This window comes from Erpetoichthys calabaricus, chromosome 2 (genome assembly GCF_900747795.2).
Source record: "Erpetoichthys calabaricus chromosome 2, fErpCal1.3, whole genome shotgun sequence".
NCBI lineage: Eukaryota > Metazoa > Chordata > Cladistia > Polypteriformes > Polypteridae > Erpetoichthys > Erpetoichthys calabaricus.
In genome coordinates, this window is record NC_041395.2 from 89,245,751 (window position 1) to 89,269,428 (window position 23,678).

Genomic DNA, 23,678 nt, shown 5'->3' on the forward strand with positions numbered 1-23,678 from the left:
TCGGCATCATGTTTCCATAACAACCGAGAGGGGCAAGGATGTTTTGGCGGGAAACTTTTTCTTTTTAAGGGGAATGGCGGATCAAGGAAAGGGAGAGAAAAAATGTAAGGAAAAGGCTGAAGGCAAGGCTGCGACTATCTACGCTCTAAGAATCATTCAGGATCTTACTTCACCCAGGGACGTCTGCTATTTGTGGGTGGCCACCCCGAAGAAATAATCAGGTGACGAATCCCCGAGAAGAGGCCAGGTACTGGTGTTCTCCGGGTACTCCCGTCTGGTGAGTCGGATCCATGAGTTGCGTTTCTTCGTGATAATCCGCGGAGAAGCCGTTTCTCCAGAGGACTGTTGCGTTTCCTCCTGCCATATGGAAGGAACTGAACTTCAGGGTTTATTTTTTTTTCTTATATGTGGACTAAGTTAAGTCTTTCTTTTTGCATTCTCAAAGAACACTTTTTTTTATTATTTACTTTTTTTATTGTCTGTGTCAAACCGGGGGTTAGGATTTGGGTGCTGGGGAGGGCATCTGGGGAAGGCGCTAACTAATGAGCACTCAGGCACCACGCAAGTAAATGTAAACAGCAAATGTCAATATATTTATCAGTCCCACTTTCTGTTGCACTTTATTTTTTGCCAGTTATTTAAGGGCATGCATTGGGAACAAGAAGGGCCGAGGACCGAATATGGTAATGCTATTTTATCCTTCAAATATTGTCCACTTCCCTTTCAGGTTGTGAAGTGTAAGAATCGCGATCCCGTATCTTGCGGTTGCTACACTGTTGTAAACTAACATAATATAATGAGGATATTAACCATTGCATTAGATATTGGCTTCCAAATCAAACATAAATTAATAAATGTCAATGCATGCTTTCCTTTTTTTTTTTTGTGGGACACTTCATATTCTGTAGCAGGTGCTTCCAAAATATCAACATATATACGCTATAACTTATTAAGTTTATTACATAGGGAATTCACAAAAAATTATTTTTGTTGCCGATAGATGGCAGCACCTGCCCTACATCCGTTTATTACAAGATATTTCGAACAATTCTTTTGTCTTGCATTGTTTTCCTGCATTGCATTAAAAGTTGCATAGTTAGATCTGGACCACCCTATATTTTATTCAATATGCATGACTGTATTTAACATGACACATACAGTACTTCTCAAAAAAACAAAAACAAGAAGAAAAAAGACCCAGAGTTATTTGTTTTATAAAGAAAATTGGTGTTAACAATGTTTTGTTAATAAAAATGGATTGTTACACCCATTGGTTTTAAAGGAGTGTTTTTTTAACTTAAAGAAAAAAAAGTGCTAAAGGATCAGGCTAGAAAATGACTTTGCAATTAGTGAAGCAATGCATTCATGTTCATTTGCAAATGTAAAAAATATCCATCCATTAATGAATCCAACTTTGAAGCCCACTTTTTCCTTAAACAGAGGTTGTGGGGAAGCTGGAGCCTATCTGAGCAAGGACAGGGCTCAAGTCAGGAGCAATCCCTGAACCGGGCATCAGTCTAACAAAGTGCAAACACACACGCACATACATACACTAGGGCAAATAGTTAAAGGTTATTTTCATCCTGACAAAATAAAAAAAAGGTTAGAAACACACCATTTCTATTGTACAAAAGTCATCTTTTGCAAATAAGAGAAGCACCAAAAGTGTAAATTTTGGTACATCTGCCAATTTTATGAAATCATAGAAGCAGAAGTCACCAGCTCAGCTATTTTTTTAAGCCTTCACGGTCTCTGGGCCTGTCTACGTATATCCTAGAAGGTAAAAACAGGAACTGCCCACACTACCATCAAGATGCTAGTTAATATAAAAGAGACTGTATGTCTTTGGGACCAGAGGAACAATGAGGCAACAAAATCAATCTGATGCTCCCGAAGCTGTAAGAAAAAACAGGAATCAGTTTCTAATTAAAAGATTACCTGCAGTAAAAAAAAGCTGCTGAACCACAGTCTGGCAAAACTCTGCTGTGATAACCCACCTGTAGATGCAGACACTTCAGACTGAACTCTTGAAACCTGCTATGTCTGCAGCAGTAAAGTTCACATTACTCTCTTAGCTAGAAGTCATTTTTTCTGCTAATGAATAAGTAAGTTAATTATCTGAGTTATTCCTCGTCCCATTATACCAATTCAAATTTTATTTTTTAATAAGATTATCTTTAAGTTTAGTGGGCCAGTGGATTAGCAGACCCTCTTTTCTAATTTTTTTCTAGTTTTTCAAAATTCAAAAAAATGCAGCTGAAGTCTGGCACTGAAATTTTTAATTAACTTTAATAAAAGTAGAAAGCAAGTTTTATCTAGCTGCTGTTTACATTTACATTTTTTTGGTGTGTTTTTTTTAAATCAGACCAAAGATATTTTAAAACAGTCAGTTATTGAAAAAAATGAGCAATACACAAAACAATGTCAAAACAGATTAGGTATAAATGGTGTCCTATTCTAGTGTTCACATCACCTTCCGGACTAGGCAGAATAAACAGCAGGTGCTGGACTATACCATGGCCTCACTGATCATTAACTAAAATCCTGAGAAGAAAACATTTTACTTTACAAGTAAAAGAATGACATTTACAGTTACAGAACCTGAACCCATTTATCCCTCTCCAAAACTTCACCCATGTTAGACATTCCTGTTTCAGCTATATGTTTTGCTGCTAGTAAGCTGAGACATGAATTAATAAATGCAGCAATATTCTCCATTTACATCACTCCCTATCAAACGAGATGCTTTAAAATTTTGCCTTAAATCTAAAATCTGTGCTTTAAGCAAGGGGGATCAGCAATCAATGGATCTCCCATTCTCTAAACTAAAAGAGGCATACAAGTTTGGGTGCCAATACTGTCACATGGAACTGGAAAATCAAATAAAATTGCATGATAAAGAAGAGGAAGCATTAAAACATATCAGATGGTGACTGGACCCTTGCTGATTAACATACTGTATGCTAGCTAAGCATGGGTTGACCCCATTGAAATCCCGAGGAAAACCTGCATCTATACAGAGAAATCGACACTGGCAACAACCTGAAAGTTGAACAGACGTCCACTATCCATTTGCATACAGGTGTTGCTAAGAAAGTGAATGAGTGAGCAAAGCTGTAGAAGGCATTTTTCTTTTATTGTACCTCTTAGAAACCAAATGAATGAACAAGGAAAGACCTTTTTTCTTATCCACCTATAAACCGATCACTTGTCTGTTGATAAAACTCAGTACCATTGTCACCTATTAAAAGATTCCTAAACCAGAGTTTCAAATGGCGTTATTCCTGAACCAATAATTTGTGGCAGACTGAAGAACACTTATGCATATAAAAGTATGTTACTATCAACAAAGAGAAGCTAAGTGTGGAGAAAGGAGACAAGACACTGATAAAGCATTTTTATTGCTTTTATCATCATTGATTATGTGTATTGCCTTTCTTCTTGGAAAAAACTAGACTGAGATACTTTTAACTGACATAAAATCCATTAATTCAAAGGAAAAAGAAAGCACTGAGTATAAATCCAAAAAATAAGCATAATTTTTTTTACAGTAGGCTGCATGATTAAATAATGCAAAAAGTGAAACATGAAGGAGTATTTTTCCCAAAGGAAGAAGGTCAGCTCTTAGTTTTCTGAGGCACAGAGTTCTTATTTTAACGTAGCTTGGAATGACAAGTACACATTTGAATTTCATACAGTACATATTTAACATACTTCAACAATTATGAGAAAACAGTGGACTGTGTACAAATAAGGGTCTTTCCTATTAATGCACATTATGTATATTATTGTGTTAATTATTTTAGCATAAGCATGTTTGAGAATGCTACATTATTTATTTTCTTTACTTTATAATACATACATATTTTTTCTCTCTACTAAGAAAATGCTTTGAAGAGCAAGGCTCAGTTCTGTAGTATATTCACCTCCTTCGTGCCAGGCATACCTTTCTGCCAATTCTTTATATTGATGCATAAAGGTTCAGGCTCCAAAGTGCAAAACATTTTCAGCTATTACAAATGAACTGTTTTAAGTCAAAAGCTGTTGGGGAATTATATCCTGCAAATGAAGGTCAAAAAGTGTATAAACAAGATATCTGCTCTATGTGTACTGTAAATTAGATTCACTGTCTGATAACCTCAGGTTTGGTTTTGTCATGGTGACTGTAAACAGTAAATAACACTAGAAAAGGAGTTAGAGGCCTATAAAAAGGCATAATAAAACTTTACCAGTATTTAACAATTGTTCACAAAGACAAGTTATTTGCAGTGAAATATCAGAGAGGATCAATCTTCAGTTTCATGCCCTCTGTACGGTTAATATTTCTCATTTTGGTTCTCAACTTTTAAGAAGCAATACACTTTAAATATGTTTTTTTCTCATTCTCTATTGGACAGGGTTAGCACCTTTTTCATTTTGATTTCTGTCACTCCTCTGTGCGATCACTAGAGTCTTCAGCCATAGTTCCAGGGCAAACTTTGTACCAGTACTAACCCTCTCAACGTCTGGTCCTTGTGTTGTTGCTTTATTTATGAGCACAGAAAGAGGCAAACTGGTTGGATGCAAAACACCATCCTTCATGACCTCTGATATCCTACCAAAGAAAAAAAGTAAGAAAAGCATAAACTTCCATACATCATTAATAAAAATGAATTGCAAACTAGAAGGACATTAGAATTAAAGAGACTTCCAAGACAGATACAGAATGCACAAATAATAATAAAAATAACTCAATAATACTCTAAATAAAAATGTTGTCAATTGCAAAGACATTTTAATCTACTATGGGAGAAATGGCACAATTTATCTGCATTTAGTCATTCCAATCTTATTAGGAGCATGGAGAAAAGGCTAATAGCATTATACCTCAACAAATACATAAAAAGGCAGTGCAAAATGGAATCATATAGAATAGTGCACTTGGGATCAAATTTACCAAAGATAATGTAATAACTAAAATATTTATGAAATGATGAACGTCTTTATACACAGAATATAAAAAAGTAAAAGCGTATCTCACCTCCTCCTCCTACATTAATAACTTTCTACTAACTTGGAACTGCCATAGCCTAATGAATTGCTTATAGGGAAACTGGACAAACCACTGAAACTATTAAAAATTCAAGATACCGTAAATTTCTTACAAAGCAAAAATGCTATAGGTTCAGATGGTTATCCAGTCTAATTTTATAAAACGCCGTCTATTAATGCCAGGGGTTTTTTTGTAGGATCTAGGGAAGATGTAAGTTGCTCTCTCCAGAATTAATACTGAACTGATACTGTTAAAAAGAATAGAACTCCCAAAATCATATTTGTTCCTTAAAGTAAGGGTACTTAAGGTATTTTAGGACTTTCAGTATATAAGGTGAGGATGTACAAATTGTGTTTTCTTACAAACATCTATTTCTGTTCTTTTTATTAAAAAGAATATCCTTCTCAAAGTCCAATTTTTTTCATTATAGAGGATAGAGACCCTAATACAGAGAAGATTCCTCAAGGAAACTGTATAGTCCTCCAGAGTTAAGGAACAAAGTGTTAGTCAATCTTCAATAAATATTAAGTATTATTGGTGGAAAAACCATGTATAAAGATACATGATTACATTGCTTCTTGTGTAACTTGTTGCAGGTTAAGTCGTATCAAGAATGTCCCTTTGGTCTACTGCAGCCTATTCCAGTTTCAAATTTCCATGATTTTATCACTGATCTCCCTCATTCAAATGCGTTCACAATCATATTAGTAGTACCTGACAGCTTTTTAAAATATACTCATTTTATTCTGCTCAAAAAGCTACTGCCAGCTTGGACTTTCTTCATCAATCTGTGTAGAACAGGCAGTGATTTGTATTAAAATTGTATATCAGACACAACTCACCACACTAAAATATCTAAAAAAAAAATTAAAAATCAGGGACCCCAATTGTGAATGATTCCACTTACCTTCTGCATTGATAGGACATGGGATTGAGACTGTCCTAAATTAAGACCTTTCTCCGAGAAGATATTTTATCTACAGTGTTGGATTTATTGTTTTCCTAAATTTTCTTAGACAAAAGAGAAAATTGTCTGAAGCAATATCAGATGGGATCAATCAATCTAGTGATAAACTCCCTATGATTTTCAACACTACACTGTTAGTGAGTCAAGTCATCGAAGAATCCTAATGCACCCTCCTTAACTCAGTGGGAAAAAGGAGATATATTACCCCACACAAGGAAAATACCTAATCTTCTTTGCACAGAACTGTACAGAGCTCTACAGAATCTGTCAAAAATGTATTAGCATTATCTTAAAATACAGTAGGTCTGCTGGGCTTCTGCCAACATTTCTGTCTGACTTCTGTTGTTTTGATCAATACGAGGTAGTTTAATATAATTCACTTTTGGCAGTCTGCATTGGTTAAGGGTGGGGTTTTAGTGTTGTTTAAGATTATTTTTTTTTGTTTGTTCTTTATTTCGCCTTATACAATTTCTTGTATTAGGAATTTGTTAGTTTTCGCATACCCCTTGGGGTCAGAGCGCAGGGTCAGCCATTGTACAGCGCCCCTGGAGCAATTACAGGTTAAGGGTCTTGCTCAAGGGCCCAGCAGAGTAGGATCTCTTTTGGCAGTGATGGAGATTTGAACCGGCAACCTTCTGGATACCAGCACAGATCCTTAGCCTCAGAGCCACCACTCCACCCCATCACTGAATCTTCACTCTTTTTGTGATTTGCTAGATTAATTGTATTTTGGAAGTACTGATTTTTCATCTTTTGTTTACAGCAGTGTGTATTTGATTGTTGTATTATGGATATTCTATCATAATGTATGTATCTGGAAACAAATAAAATTTCTTTAAAAGAATTTATTCATAAGAGCCCTAAATTATTTACCAAAGTGATTTCTTGTGCACAACTACCTACCACAATCAATGAGTAAATTGAAACTTTACAAATGAGATATTTAGCAAGTATTCAGGGTAACGAGAATGTCGGCAGTGTCTTTTGACACTTATTCACATCATTGTCTCTAAGTGTTTAGTAATTTCCTGTAGTAAGGTTGCTATCTTTTCCATGCATGGAGTAAAACTGAAATTAAAGTAAGATTACAAGATTGTCCAATGACTTGCACATATTAATTTTAAGATTTCCCAGCAGAAAACAAGTGCTTTGTCAGGTTTATTTAGTGCAGAAAACTTGAGTCCAAATATTATCAGTTTAAAAAAAAATGTAATGCTCAAGACATTCATTGCAACAAGCAGCAATAACCACCTTAACAATGAACAAAAGACAGCCTAGTCAACTGAGCACTAAAGCACTAAACATTAATGAAATACAAGCATATAACAAGATTTGTACATTTATATATACAGTACTGTGATTTTTGACTGGGCTTGTCAGACAGGAGAGTGTGGCACAGGATAGGAAGAAGGCCCATCAAGGCTTTGAAAGAAAGGTGAAACCTTAAAGGAACTGGCAATATTGAACAGGATGCTATAGGGAAAAATAATCATCAACTGCGATAGATGCCTAGTGCTCTGATGGTCGAGGAAATAGGCAACAGTGTATTGAGATAATTATATTGCCTTGTTAGAGATGAGATTCCAGAATAAATTGCCAGATGCAGGTTGTTGCCCTTCAGCCTGCTAGGTGCCAACCCACAGTCCCATGGTCCTGGAATGGACCTATTAGTCACTTTGTCCTAAAAGAGTTTCAGAAGACTCACAGTGCTGAGATCTTAAGGGCCGCAAAGGGGAGCTGTGCCTTGGTTGCATAAGATTTTATGGACCAGATCAGGGTTCTGGAACTAATTTCAGCCTTGGCCCTGAAGTGGCTCCAGGAGAGGTTTCAAAGTCACCTAATGGAAGACAGGCCTTTGAGATCAGAGTTGGGAGGTGAGCTAGGGCAAAGGTTAATAGACAAGAAGAAGAGAGGCCAGGACAAATAGAGTGAGGAAGTATCATACATGGTTCTTTGTTCAACTGGGTGAGACTATTCATCTGGTTGACAGTAGTCAATATAGGCACAGCAAAGCTTATTTTTTATGTAAAATAAAACAAACCCACATAATCCTATTCTGGAGGGTTAATGGTGGCTTGAATCAATGCTACCAGCATGGGGTACATAACAGAAAACACCCTGGACAGAGTGCAAATTCATCACAGGGACCACTTATGAACTTACACCAACTTACACTGACACAAGGGTCAAACTGAAATCATTAATAAACCTAACCTGCACATCTTTGGGGATGTGGGATGAAAAATGGAGTAACAGAAGGAGACTCCCCAAAGACACAGGAAGAATCTGCAAACTCCAGGACATTGGATTCTTGAAGAAAAAGTGTTGCCCACTGCTATACGTGTTATTTTATGTAGAATCTATATATTCTGCAATACTGGGTGAATTCAAAACAAAAGCTAAAAATGCAGAATGTTACAGTAAAACCTATTAACCAAACGGAAACACCATGTTTAATCCTGGTGAAATATTTATGATTAGTCATTCCATTCTAGATGAAATCTTCAAGAACATGACAGAACTTTACAAGGGTACATGGGTAAAATAGAATTAATCAGTTTAAACAGATACATAGTGTCTCACATTAAATAAACTTTACAAGTCATGTGCTCAATAACAACTCATATAGAAGTGCTGCAAGTATTGTCCATCTCTTTTTAAATGTTTGTGTTAGTTGATTAGTGACTCTAAATTTGGGCAGCTTGAGTGGGTATATGCATGAGAGTTAATGCCAAGCCACAGACTGACACATCCTAGGTTAGCTTCTTCCTTGCACCCAGTGATATCCAGTCAGGCTCTGACTGCGGACTAACTTCTAAAAACTGTACACAACACAAGCATACTTCCTGCTTCATGTAAAACCCACCTCACAGTTTCTGGGAGGTCATCTGGCACTCTTCCACAATCATCTTCACCGTCAATTGATGAGACAATGGCTTGCACAACAGCAGGACCAACCCAAACACAGGCACTGACCTCCTGAGGATTTGGGCGTAATCTCTCCTGAGTAAGAGCATTAAAAGTCATAAAACATAAATACTAGTAAAAGTTTAACTACAGCTTGACCTTGGCTGTAGTTCATAATTTGACCAAAATTCTAAAAAATGGATGTAAATGTGCTTCATATTACCGTTTTTTTTTTGTTTTTTTTTTTTTAAACAGAGCACTGATATCATTTACAGTATATTTGAAGATACAGTTTTACAGTTTGGACACCTTCAATTAAAGCTTGCATCATCACCTTAGTACGGATTCTCCAGCATCACATTGAACAATAGTTTTATAATAAATTTTAAAATCCTTTATTTGTAATATATTCAAATGTTGATAAACTTATTTTAATAAATCACTCAAAAAGCGGTTTTCTTCTTTCTGAATAATAAGGACATTTCATTTAAATTGAGAACTGACTGATCTACTTGTACTTACTTGTAGTTCTTCTGTAGTGTATCTGAGAATTTTAAAGACCTGGATTAGGTTCCCATGCAGATCCCAATCCAGACTAAATTCACGCAGCTTGTTAAAGTAAGATATGTCCCTTAGTTGAAAGATGAACTTGGTTGCTCATCTTTTCATTGCTTCTAGAGGATCTGTCTTTTCTGTAGCATAATGACTGAAACTACACAGAGCATTCCAGGTTTGGACTCACTGTACATTTCAGAATAAGTTTTATTGATTTATTTTCATCAGCTTTTGGTATATATCCTTATTATATATCCTAACATTTTATTTATCTTCTCACTTGCATTTAAACACTGCCTACAAGATGACAACATTGTATCATATGCACAAACCTTTTTAAGAGGTTGCTTTCTGTAGATCAGCATTGTCCATAAATAATGAATGTTCCTTTTGCTTGCATGCAACACTTACCACTTGTCTACATTAACTACATTTCACTAGTGTCTACCCACTATTGTCTAAGGCCTTTTGGGTTGCTTACAGTGCCCATTTTGCTAATTTCAGTGCCACTTGCAGCTTTCATGAGTTTACTAAATCAGACATGATGTACAGTAATTAAAATTAAATTAGAAGGAGTAATGTTCCAAGCCATTACCACAGGGCAGCATTCTCCTATTGTTTATGCTTTTCTCCTTCCAGGCTGATAAACCAGTTTGTCTATACTTTGTAGTTTCAAAATGAATCTTCGGCATTTTGAATGTCTAAGTAAATAATGGCATATGCTTCACTTTCGTCTATTATTCCTGTTGCCTCCTAAAACACATCTAACAGATTAGTTTACTAGGATTTTCTTTTTATACCCCCTTTACCCAATACCGGCTGCTATTTAAAATATTATTTTTCATACAAATAGTTTCCTTCTTTATTTCTGATTAAATTGTTCATAACCTTACACAGGACATTAACAGGGGTAGATGAATTGTAAATACAGATAGTAGTCTGCTGGGCTGCCAGCTTTTCCATCTCCATAGTCCAGGTACACTTTCCGGTAGCACAGCTTTATACATGGGGTAGGCAGTTACCTTCAACTTTTTACAGCAATGTTTGTTTGTGAAGTTTTGCTGTACACAAGTGCACACCACTCCATCTTCTACAAAATGTACAGTACAATAAACCTCATCTGCATCTTAGAAGAGAATATTTTATTAAATAGATGATTAAAGGATTACTGTAAGTCATGTTGATTTTTTACCAATGTACTTGAGTATTTCAACAAAAATGAACTGAATGCTGCATTAATATTATACTCTTAAATTTTGATCTCAGATATCATTTAATCCCTATGATTAGTTTCTCTGTCAAAAACATCATTAATGTGACCTTCAGGGTTATTCTGATGTTGCAATACTTTACAGAGCCGTAAACATTTAGTTGACCAAAGCCAGTGATCTGTGTATAGGCTGCATTAAAATTTGACACACTTGGACCATTAAGCGGGTACTCATGTTAGTAAAGACGAGGTCTTAGGACTGAAAAAAAGCATGTTCACACTCCGCACTGTTCGGACTGATACTAAGGAGTGTTTTCACAACTAACAGTATACCATGGAGGAGGGCATTATTATATGTTAATCGAGAGTACACATCAGTTCATGGTTAGTGGGCATCCTATTTTTATGAGATTCCTCTCACATCCGATCTGTGACTGCATCAGGCTAAATCTGCTTGTATTGGAGTATAGCCCTCTGATTTCTAAAGGTTAATGGCCATTTCCTAAGTCCAATCTCTTGAAAACTTGTGACAGAAGCATTGTTGAAACATTCAAACAATCACATGTGATTAATAAGCTGCTAGATATTTTAGGTCATTTTCTCAGCTGTAGCAAGCCCTTTCAATTGAAAAGAGTTATCAGTTACTGTATATCAGTGTACATTTTTATTTCCGTGTTGCAAATTTCATGAAATGGCCCAGCACTAAATCAGCATTTGCTAGATCCTACTATCTAATGGCACTATGCTTTCTCACCTTTTCAATACTAAAATTAGTATTGTCTGAAACCAAAAGACTGCTTTTATATACAGCACAGTAAATTCTTTTGACTTGATTATGATGCTGTCTCCTCCCTGCAGTCATCATTATTTTGCTCTTTATTAAATCCGCAGAAAAAAGTTCGTCCAGTGTATTTGAAAACCTTTTTTTCATTTAATGTTGTCATAATACTGCCTATAGTTAAGATTCCTTTCACTTGTATTTAATATTGAAGCAGGAATGAAACAGTTCACCTTGACCTCACTACTTTTTTTAATCCATAACAAAATATGCATTAATAATTACCTTATTTACATTGTGGTAAAATGAAGAGGACATACAACTTTTCTTGCCTTCTCTGACCCAGTTGCTTTAAAGTTAATGCTAAAGTTTCTCATGCTTGCTTTATAAACATGCTGCACAATTTTTCTATATTGCTCACTAGTGTGTGTGTGTGTGCTACACTGTGGTTACTGCAGATCCAAAACATAAGGTAGTCCACAGGTCTTTTGTGAATCTGTAGTTTGGTTGTCCAAAATAAAATACTGGAAGTCCCTGGTGTCTGGGCTACTGATTATGTCCATCCTTGAGAAATAAAGCTTACTGGTCTATAATCATTGGAATCCATTTTGTCTTCTTTCTTAAGGGTTGGAGTCACTTTCCCAACTTTCCAGTTATCACACACTTCTCTCAGCTAAGGTGATTGCTAGAATATGCATACACGTTTATACATAATGACAACTCTCAAAAGTTTTACCCTGGCTGTTGGCCTTTCTCTCTTTCTTAAGGGTTGGGTTGAACTGAATTTAGTTTTGTTAAGTTTGACTTGCTTGTATGGAATGTTACATGCTTTAAATAAATTCAGTAAAAGTTATTAAAAAATGAATAAATTAATTAAATAAATAAATGCATCATGTAGGCCTCTCTTCATACCTGTGTCCTCTTGTAATTAGCATTTCACTTTTTTTTTCCTTTTTAAAGCTCAAATATCTCTTTATTTTAATAAATGTCTTTCATAGCCAAACATTTCTCTTAGATTTAACATGACAACTGTGCTTTTGGTCCACATTCAAAGTAAGCTTTTTACTAATATGAAACCATATATCTATTCAAAACTAGAGTGTTAGCAGACATTGACTAAAGGGGCTTTACTAATAGTTGTAATGAAGAATATCTGTGTGGAATATGGCCGGCAGCTTATCCCAGCCAATACTCCCAAGCCGCCAGATGGAGCCATCTCTGCAACATGGAAGGGCCCCGAATTCCAGCAGGGCATCATGGACCTTGGAGTTTTCCTTCACAGCCCTGCTGGATACCGTGGGGGCCGCCAGAGGGAGGCTCAAGGACTTGTATTTTCCCTATAACCCGGAAGTACATCCTAGTCACAGCGACAGAGGAAATGACGTACTTCCAGGCTGAAGAAAAGGAGTTTTACCTGACCCGGAAGTGTTATAAAGTCACATGGACAGAGGGACAGAAACACTTCCGGGTCAAGAAGTATAAAAGGACTGGGCAGCAAACATACAAGCCATAAAAACCTGGGCACAAAAAAATGAACATACACAGGCTTGGCCCACAATAGAAATAAAATCCTGTAGTACTTCTTTATACTCCCTGCTCTGCACTACAATAAATGCAAGTTATCGCAAATATACTAATAACCTAATTGTGCTTTACTCACTCAGAATATGGAACCAAATTAGAAAGCATTTTAAGATGGAAAATCTTTTATCGGTGGCACCTCTGCAAGAGAACCACCTCTTTCAACCCTCACAAACATACCCAGTTTTTAATACATGGAAAGGATTTCAGATTAAATTTCTGAGAGATCTTTATATAGACAACATATTTGCATCCTTTGAACAATTACGTTCCAAATTCAACCTCCCAGCTACACATTTCTTTCACTAACTTCAAATTAGAAACTTTGTTAAACAGAAACTGCCCGATTTTCCTCATCACGTACCCTCCACCATGCTGGAAAAAATACTGCTCAGTTTCGAGGAATTAGACACCATTTCCGCATTATATAAAATCTTTTTAGAGTCCCTTCCTTTCAAAGATCCAAGAGGACATTGGGAAAAAGATTTCTTAATCAATATATCAGAAAAAGAGTGGAAGGTAGCATTGCAGAGAATTCACTCGAACTCCATATGCGCAAAGCATAGAATTATTCAACTAAAAATTATATAATTGAGCTCATCTGTCTCGCTTAAAACTGTCCAAAATGTTTCCAGGGCAAGATCCAACCTGCGAACGCTGCAACCAAGCTCCTGCCTCACTGGTTCACATGTTTTGGGCCTGCACCAAACTAACATCATTTTGGACCAAAATTTTTAAGTGCCTTTCAGACAGCCTTGGTATCATAATTCCCCCAAACCCATGAACAGCTGTGTTCGGTGTTCTTCCAGACGGACTTGAAGTGGAGAAGGACAAGCAAACGGTGATTGCATTCACTACACTTTTGGCACGCAGACTTATTTTGTTAAATTGGAAGAATCCTAACTCTCCTCTGATAAGTCAGTGGGAAACTGATGTTTTATATTATTTGAAATTGGAAAAAATCAAATTCTCATTTAGAGGATCTGTACAGAATTTTTTCAAAACCTGGCAGGATCTAATCAATAATATTTTAGAATAAAAAGAAATAATTATTTCCGCATTTCTTTCCCTTCTAAATTTTTTTTATTTACCTATATATATTTTTTCCTTTCTTTTGTTTATTTTTGCCCTATTAAAAAGCCCTAAGCAATTCTCCTTTGGCCATGCTCTCCTTCTCAATGGTGGGGTCTGATTTGTCTTCAATACTTTTTTTGTATAAATTGATCTATTTGTATGGAATGATTACAATAAAATTAATAAATAAATAAAAAAAAAAAAAAAAAAAAAAAAAAGAAGTATAAAAGAACTGTGGGGAGATCCCAGCTGTTGAGCCGAGTTGGGAGGAAGGGTGACTGAGCTGCTGGAAGGTGAGGAGGATTATTGTTATTGTGAATTGTAATGTGATTATTGGATTATTGATTTATTATTGGATAGTGGAGGTGGAGGTGCTTTGTGCACGTATTTGTTCAAATAAAATAATTCGTTGGACTTTTACCAGGTGTCTGGCGTCTGATCTGAAGGTTCAAGGGGACGACAGTGCCCCCTATCTGTCACACTGATTATAGAGGAGATGATAATATATTTTACTCAACAATCAAAAATCTTTTTCATGAAGAAGCAAAATGATAGACTTGTTACTTTTTAAGACTGGAGTCCTCAACACAATGTACAAATAGCAACACAACTGCCATAAACATTGACAACACAGTAGAAGGAACTTTTTCTGAGTCTGATAAAAATGTGGTCCAACAAGCATCAGCGCTGGATCTATGGTTCTTTTTCATTTATATAAATGATATACAGAATAAAGATGTAACTAATAGCTTAGTAAAATATGCTATGACAGAGCTAGTTTAGATTAACAGATAACCAACTGTCAGTAAAAATCTACAGTATATGGATGGATCTGAATTAAATTCAGATCTGGACAGATATGTGAAAAATTACATTTATCCAGCTATCTGTTTACTGTAACCTAACTGAGGGTCATAAGGAGTCAAAAATATTCCTGGTAGCACTTGGTAAAGAACAACAACACACCCAGGACAATATTTCAATTCACTGCAAGACACATCCCAGTCCAACATTCTCTCATTACAAGAGGCTAATAAACCCAACATTCACGTCTACAGAAGTAAAACAGAAGGAAAACAATGCAGACATGGGTAAAACATACACATACCTCACAGGGTGTTATCACCTGGACATGTGAGATGGACATGATATTCATTTTCTCTCTGTTTGGATACTAATAACAACATATTCTGGCTGTTTGCACTAGTATACATGTTTTTTCTCGGTTACTGATCATTCAGTTTACCTTGGTATCTTATAAATCACTTTCCAGAAACATAATAATAATGGATATCCACCTTTCTATCAATCCACGTATTGAACCTGCTTATGGAGATAATGTGAAGCCATAGCTTATGCCTGTGCTAACAACCAATGTGCTAATCTTTGTAATGCATGAGAAATAACAGAGAAAAATCTTTTGCAGATGCTGGTAGAATGAACAAACTCAACACAGATAGTGACCAGCAAGACATTTTACCCAGGACTTAGGGGTTGTAGTACTTTCCCACACAATATAAGAAGCAAAATGCAATAAACGTAATTATACAAGATTTGAAGAGCTAGAAATTTCAACTTTTGAGAAAGACGTGTGGGTCAAACTAGAATTGACCCTATCCACCACATGTCAGTGTAGAGATGAGATTAAAATGAGTACAGAATAAGTCTAAATATGTTATACATAAACTATATAAGATGATTGCAAGAACAAATCCGAAAATCTGTATGCAGTTATGGTCGCTACATTAACAAACCTCTACTGCAGGTGTGCAGGCTGAATAAATCAACATGCAGCACCAGAATGCATTGAGAAAGCCAGAGGGAAGCCTCCAACTGCACTTTACCATTCTGAAGCATGATATAAAATAACTTTGACATACCAAACAGCAATAAAGCATCTCAGAAGGAGCTAAAATTAGATGCTAAACCATACAGAAAGTCCATCTGATGGCAGTACCTAAGTACACAGTTTCCTTTTTTAATTTTAGAGCAAGTGTGTTATCTTATTTTAATACTTAGTAGTGTTTAAAATATATTCAGTGCAATACCTTATCAGTAATAAAAAAAAATGAATCAAAATGACCAATGATAATATTAATTCTATTAATATTATCTATTAATTCTATTAATTCCAGCAGTTTTCCAAAATTGCTTATCTACATGTTCTTAAATGATTATGCTTCATTTCAACTTTTCAACCTTTACTGTCTTACAAAAATGCACAATTTGATTTCATAGGTTCATAGTTAACACTGATTTAATCACAACATAAAGACACAGTTTTTCAAATAAGTAGCAAAACTGTGAAAATTAATACAGCCATATTAAAAATGTAAATTTTAAATATAGGTTTAAGAATGTGCAATGCTTTCTCAGATTTCATGTATGTTGTGTGACATTACAGATAGTTTTGACAACCAAAAACTCCAGTTTATATTTGATCAAAAAGATGCACAGATTAGATGACCAAGTTAAGACCACATCAGCTTTATGATAAAAAGAAAAATGTTTATATTATCTGCTACTTTTCATTCATTCAAAGTGTCTCTTGCTGTTCTTGTAATAGGTGAGGAGATGAAATCAGCATCAACAACAATACGGAAACATTGTATGCAAGTGACAGTCAGAAGAGTGTCTGGGACATAACACATTAAGACTCCCAGCACCCAAGGGAAATATCTGGCTGCCACCTCTGTGTATGATATGGCCAATGTTGCCAATGCAAGCAGTCTAGATTACTACCCTAATACTCAGAAAATACCACTGTTGTCCCTTATGCTGCCTTTAAGTAATGCACTCCATTCATGCAGGTATTCAGAGTACAATATGTATTTTTTACATGTATACTGTACATTCAAACACACAGATATACATATTTTATATACTATTTACATGAAGATTTAATACACATATTTATACATTGTCATGGATGGCCAGAGTCCTTGCCCGGCCAGGACACCTCTTCTCTGGGAAAACAGGGGGAGCAAGCCTGGTCAGGACAATACCTCCCCTAGGAACACTAGATGGCATCCCCCATGGGTTGCAGCAGTGACTAGGCAGGGCTTCATGGGAGTTGGAGATTGGTGTTTCCCTGTTGGGATCCATGGGCATAACCAGGAGGTGCTGCAGCCGCTGCTGAGCTCTGGAAAGCAGCTCTTCCACCACACCCTGAAGTGCTGCCGGAAATAGGTCATCAAACACTTGGAGCACTTCCGGGTGGGCTATAAAAGGAGCCAGCAGCCACCACTCCGAGAGCCAGAGTCGGGAGAAGGGAGACAAAGCTTGCCGAGGAGGAGTGGAGGAGAAAAAGAAAAGTAAAGGATTGGGTTGTGATTGTGCTTGTGCAGAGACTGTGTTGTGTACTTGTGAGAACAGGGAAGACGTGCCCACAAGTGAAGAAACAAAATAAAATCCAGCATGCTTTTGAAAGTGTGCCTCTAGCGTCTGTCTGTGTTGGGTTGGGTGGCAGCTATGCCTCCTGGTAGACATGTATTTTTTCCTATGCACATACATTGTAGTATTGCCAGGTTCAAGATTGTGTGGTTGTAAATTACAGTATATCCATAGAGTTCATAGGACATTGATTGTATTAGTTAATTTCCATCCATCCATCCATTTTCCAACCCGCTGAATCCGAACACAGGGTCACGGGGGTCTGCTGGAGCCAATCCCAGCCAACACAGGGCACAAGGCAGGAAACAATCCTGGGCAGGGTGCCAACCCACCGCAGGACACACACAAACACACCCACACACCAAGCACACACTAGGGAGGGCCAAGTTAGAATCGCCAATCCACCTAACCTGCATGTCTTTGGACTGTGGGAGGAAACCGGAGCCCCCGGAGGAAACCCACGCAGACACGGGGAGAACATGCAAACTCCACGCAGGGAGGACCCGGGAATCGAACCCAGGTCCCCAGATCTCCCAACTGCGAGGCAGCAGTGCTACCCACTGTGCCACCTTGCCGCCCATTAGTTAATTTGTGCTTCAGAAATATACATTGAGTCAATTATATTTACAGTCTATTGTGGTCTAGATGTAAAACTGAATAAATTTCATAAACATTTTTAATACCATATTAGGCAAACTGCCTGCCCTCAAAGAAAAGAGCATTTGAAAGCTTTATATATATATTTTGAAAGCCCATACCATTTTTGTTTATTTTTAATAGTCTTTTGAAAGGATGGATTTACTCACACTCTGATGCTAGATTTACTGTAATCTTAGACAAAAGAAAGGTTAAAGGCTTACCTGTAACTCATGATGGGTTTGTGTGCTTTGTATTAGAACGTATGAGACAATATGATGGCGGCATGGCAATCCTCGGCTCAGCATTGGAGGAAACACAGACTAAAGGAAAGAAAAAGCCCCAAAATAACAATAGGTCAAACTTTATTTATTCATAATCTGCTAAAATAATAATGAGCAAAATCACAAATTATCTCTGATTATATGCACAAAAATAATAAATTTAGCAATAACAAAAATATTTTTATTCTTAATTTGCAATAAAAAATAATATTCACTTCTACTTTAGTGTAAAAATAAGGAATGCATGTTTACAATTTTGTTTTCCTTTTTAAGTCTTTAACACACACCAGTCTGAACACTAGCTACCATTACTTGTTGCCTCACAATATATTTACCTCAGCTTTAGCTTTGCATGAGATGTTCATTTCATGCACAGAGAAACTCTTTGTATGCTCTACCTTCTTCTGGTATCTTTAATCAAATGAAGGCATAAATTGATTTGGTGTGTCTTGAGAGTATGTTTTTGTTTGAGTGTTTCCCAATAAGGTCTGCAACATCGTCTACATATTAAAAATGAATAAGTATAATTCTACAAACCAGAAATAAGTCCAACAAAAGAAGCAACACTGGTCACAGGACAACATTTTGAAGAAAGAAAAGGCTGTTGTGTTCATCATTAATCCCTGACTTTTTACTTTTAAAAGTCAATCAAGGCCATTAGACCTGTAAATAAAAATACTCTTTCTGCTCTCTTCTTTAAAACAATAAATATAAATACTTAAAATAAGAAATCAGTTATGTGATATTGATCATCATTGATACAGGGAAATGTCTTTCAAAGTTATGACGTTAAAATTGAGGTTATTAAAAAATTGATTTAATCATCTGAAAGCCCTTAGATTTCTTCATTTTTTTGAGAGAAGTTGTCTTAAAAAATGTACTTTTATTCTGTTCTTACTGAGGCAGAGTTACTATGAAATGGTTTTAGAGTTGGTGTTTACACTATGTAGGCCTCTAAGGGGTGCAGAAGGTGCATGGAGGGTTGGCTAGGAAATTAATTGATTAACAAATTACATTACAGTGTCTTGCATATACTCTTGTAATATGATGATTTTTTTTTTTACTTATAATAAGAAATTAAATATTCACCCTCAAGGAATGGTCATACTAGCAAGTATTACAACACTGTAGGGTGGGTTAGAAGAGGGGTTTTGGGAGGGATCTGACATGATAAATACAGTTGCTTGGAAAGATTTCTGCATGTCTGAGCGTTTCATAATTCATGAACTGATAGCGTTGAGTGCAGCAAAATGTTAAAATACTTGACACAGCAAGCTGTGCCATAGTGCACCTGCATTATAATTTGTGACTCGTGACACATTTCCCATCAAACTACAGGTGCGTAAGCCTCTCTAGAAACCCATTCGGTGTGTTAACTCCTTATAAAAAGTTGGAATGTCTGTCTAATATTTTCTGATATGCAACCAGGACAACATCACTTATTAATGACAGAGAAACTCTGAATATGTATCCAAACAAACAAGGACCTCTGTGCACTAGTTTACCATTCTTGAATATGTATCCAACCAACCAAAGATACTAGTGCACTAGTTTACCCTGATACAAAAAAAATGCAGATGGTTCAGTATGTTGCAGGAAAAATACAATTTATTAGTCTACTAGCAGACATCATTGCCATTTCATACACAAAGATATTGATAATAATAATATAATAATAATTCATTACATTTATATAGCGCTTTTCGCTATACACAGATGCACACCGTTTACGATTTGAGAAGTGTAAGTGATGTAAGCTGGTAAGAAACTATTTGTCTTTAGATACAAATTGAAATAAACAGTACTTTTAAATTATGAATTGATATGTTAGTATTATTTGTTTATAACCATTACCTCCCACAGTCCTAGCATTTGGGAAGAATATTCTTCTGGGCCCAGGGTGATGCCCGTTTCCTCCTGAAGTTCTCTCATTCCAGCATCCAGAAGCTAAAGTAATGAAGATTATGGTAGGAAAAGAATGTTTCAGCAAGATTCATTACCTGATTTACTAAACTTGCATATACCAATATAAGGTTGCAAATGATGTTTAAGCAATAATGCAGTAGCACTGGGCATAACACAAGAACAAGCTCCGGTCAAGGCACAAGCCACTTACTGCGCATACAGCCTCACCATGCAAAATTCATTTATCTAAGGTCAATTGCTAATCAAAGTGAGAAAAAAGATAGATAGATAGATAGATAGATAGATAGATAGATAGATAGATAGATAGATAGATAGATAGATAGATAGATAGATAGATAGATAGATAGATAGATAGATAGATAGATAGATAGATAGATAGATAGATAGGATACTTTATTAATCCCAAGGGGAAATTCACTATTTCACTATATTCACTATTAATACCAAGAGGAAACCCATGTGCTATACAATACTCTGGTCAGGATCTGAATCCAAGACCCTGTAACTTTCTGACATCAGTTTTAACCATTCCACCATTATACTGCACTTTTTCAGCATAATACACTTAATTATAAATAGACTCACACCCACAAACTAAAAAAGCAAACCTTTTATGAAAGTCTAAGGCATAGATATGCACTACTATGTAAATATGAAATACCAATGAATAATTTTTGCTAAATATGACTATAAACAAATACCTTTTCTCCAAGCTCCACATGGCCACCTACAAGAAATAAATAAAAAGGTTAGTGGTCATGAACTTTATGAAACTCAAAGACTAGAGTGCTTAAGCATGCATTGATATATTTTGGAGTAAGAAATGACTATATTAAGCAACTAGTTCCTAAAAATAATTTAGACAACTAAAAAGTAATATATTTCAACAACAGGTTTTAAAATAAATGTACCACCTATCTATCCAGTTTAAATAGATTAAGTATTTTTAATGCCCACTACTATAAAATTTAAGAAAATCTTCCATCCTATCAACTTTTACAGAGATAGGTTTAGAATTGTTAATTTCAGATAAACTAATTAAAGTAAATGTTACTCTCCAAATTTTCATTCGCCACATTGGTTATCACCAGCATACAGACACTTCCACTTTAGCACAAGTTTAGAGTACAGATGACTCGGCTGCTAACCAATGAAACAAGCTAGACTGACCTGGTGAGCTGTAGCAGCAGTATGGACACCGTTTTAGTGATTGTTTCTTCCACCCAGAAACTTTAATTGGGAGGATATTAGAAAAGTCACGGGTGGAATGCAACCTTAGGCTGTAAAACAATATCACAATCCCAATGTAATACTGTTAATTCTAGCTCATTTATTTTGTTTCTAATGCTCCCATTGCTAAATACTAGAATTTTTATTATTGCTTTATGTTTTACATTTTTGCTAAACTTAAAAAATTTGCCTTTCTTTAATGCCATTTCCATGTTTATTTATTTATTTTTTATACAGAGTAGTTTAAAGTTTTCTGCATTATTTCTAAACAACCTCACTGCAAGAATATTTGCTTTTTATTTTGGCAAATGATATCTTGCGTTTTTGGTAAAGTAAACTGCTTTTTCAAATTCAAATTCTTTTTTGTTACAAGAAGGAAGTTTGGTATATCAGGTGGGTTTTTACTGTGACAAATCATAACATGATATTAAAACCGCATCATACAAGAACTTGGGCACCAAACATAACTTTGTACAATAAAATACAGTAGTGATTGTAATACAGTTAATAATTATAAAATCATACTTGGTGCATTTAAAAATTAAACCAACATTCAAATAATTATTGGGCCCACAAGTTAATCAAGTTGAAGATTACCGAGATAAAAGTTATTTGGAAGATTAACAGCAATTGGGATGATGGAGTATCCGAACCAATTGGTTTTTATGCTTGGCATCATGAACCTCTGACTTGAGGGCAACAAGTGAAATTCTGAAATTAGTGGATGATTCTGAAATGATACAACATCTCAGAAACTAAATATTGCAGTGCCAAACCCTTTCTCTCCTTGAACACCACTTTAGTAATTTTAACTTGAAAACAGAATAGAAAGTCTCAAGTTAAATTTCTAAAATAAAATTTACAACCTGTCCCTCAGCCCCAGGCTAAATAAACCTATGAGGCAGCACAAAGTCTAAGAATTATCAAGTTTGTTACTGAATGGGGCAGAGAGGTGGCGCAGTGGTAGCCCTGCTGCCTCACAGTAAGGAGACCTGGGTTCTCATCCTGGGTCCTCCCTTCACGGACTTTGCAGGTTCACCCCACATCTGCGTGGGTTTTCTCCAGCTTCTCTGACTTCCTCCCACAGTCCAAAGACATGTAGGTTACTTGAACTGATAACACTAGATTGGCATTGGTGTATGTGTGGTTGTCCTGTGATGTAGTGGCACCCTGTACAGGGTTTGTTCCTGCCCCGAGTCCACTGCTAGCTGGTATAGGCTCCAGAACCTCCCACAACCCTGGTCTGGATTAAGCAGGTTGGAAAGGGACATCACATTACTGTGTGCCACAATTGCTAAACTAAAAGAATCAGTTATCAGACCAGATACTCAGTCACTGGAAAATTATGAAGAGCTCTCAGGCTCCGTTCTTGTGTGGTTTACTTCAATATTTACTAAATTGATTTCACTATCCAAACAAATGTGCTGATAATACTCTGTCACTATAATTAAAAGTTAAATAAGGTATTCCCCAGCAGTCAAAACTCTGGAGCGCTGACCTGTACAGTTTTCCCTTTACAAGATTCGACTGGCAAATATCATTATAAAACATATATTCACTTGAATGCAGATGAAACCCAGTTATACTTTTCTTTTAGACCAAATGTTTTTTCTCCAATAGTGTCTTTGGTTAATTAAGATAATTGTATCAGTGAAATAACAGAGTGGATGGATAATCACTACTTGTCTTTGAATACAGAAAAAAAGAAATGTCATTTATAGGAGGAGAAATGATGAAGACCGCAACAAAATTCTCTTATTTTTTTTAACTAAATTAATCTAAACATTAGCTTAACTGAATTAGGATGCAACCTAGATGTTATCTTTGACACCAGTATTTCTTTTAAAAAACACATTATAACACTAAATAAACCAGAGTAAAAACATCAGAAAATTAAGATGGTTTAAATAAATTAAGGATGCTGAGAAATTAGTTTGTATTTACTTCTAGTATGATTGACTACTACAATCTGTTATTCATCTTTTCTTCAAGCAATTCTATATGCAGCTTTCAGCAAGAATCAACACAAGAACTAGAAAGCACATGCTGTAACTTCTTTTCTTAAGTCATTACACTGGCTTCAAGTTAATCATAAGCTCCTTCTT

General features: G+C 35.9%; 1 protein-coding gene across 2 annotated transcripts in view; it reads right to left on the minus strand.

Annotated features, from left to right (window-relative positions):
- Positions 1–1,315: 1,315 nt before the first annotated feature.
- Positions 1,316–23,678, minus strand: part of nudt17 (nudix (nucleoside diphosphate linked moiety X)-type motif 17) — a 36,591-nt gene continuing 14,228 nt past the window's right edge. For both annotated transcript variants that reach the window (XM_028794077.2, XM_028794078.2), the window contains exons 5-9: positions 21,045–21,070; positions 20,272–20,364; positions 18,358–18,456; positions 8,866–9,002; positions 1,316–4,594 (exon numbers count right to left, since the gene is read on the minus strand). In XM_028794077.2, coding sequence (XP_028649910.1) covers positions 4,387–4,594; positions 8,866–9,002; positions 18,358–18,456; positions 20,272–20,364; positions 21,045–21,070 — 563 coding nt within the window. In that variant the 3' untranslated portion in view covers positions 1,316–4,386. The remainder of the gene's footprint in view (positions 4,595–8,865; positions 9,003–18,357; positions 18,457–20,271; positions 20,365–21,044; positions 21,071–23,678) is intronic.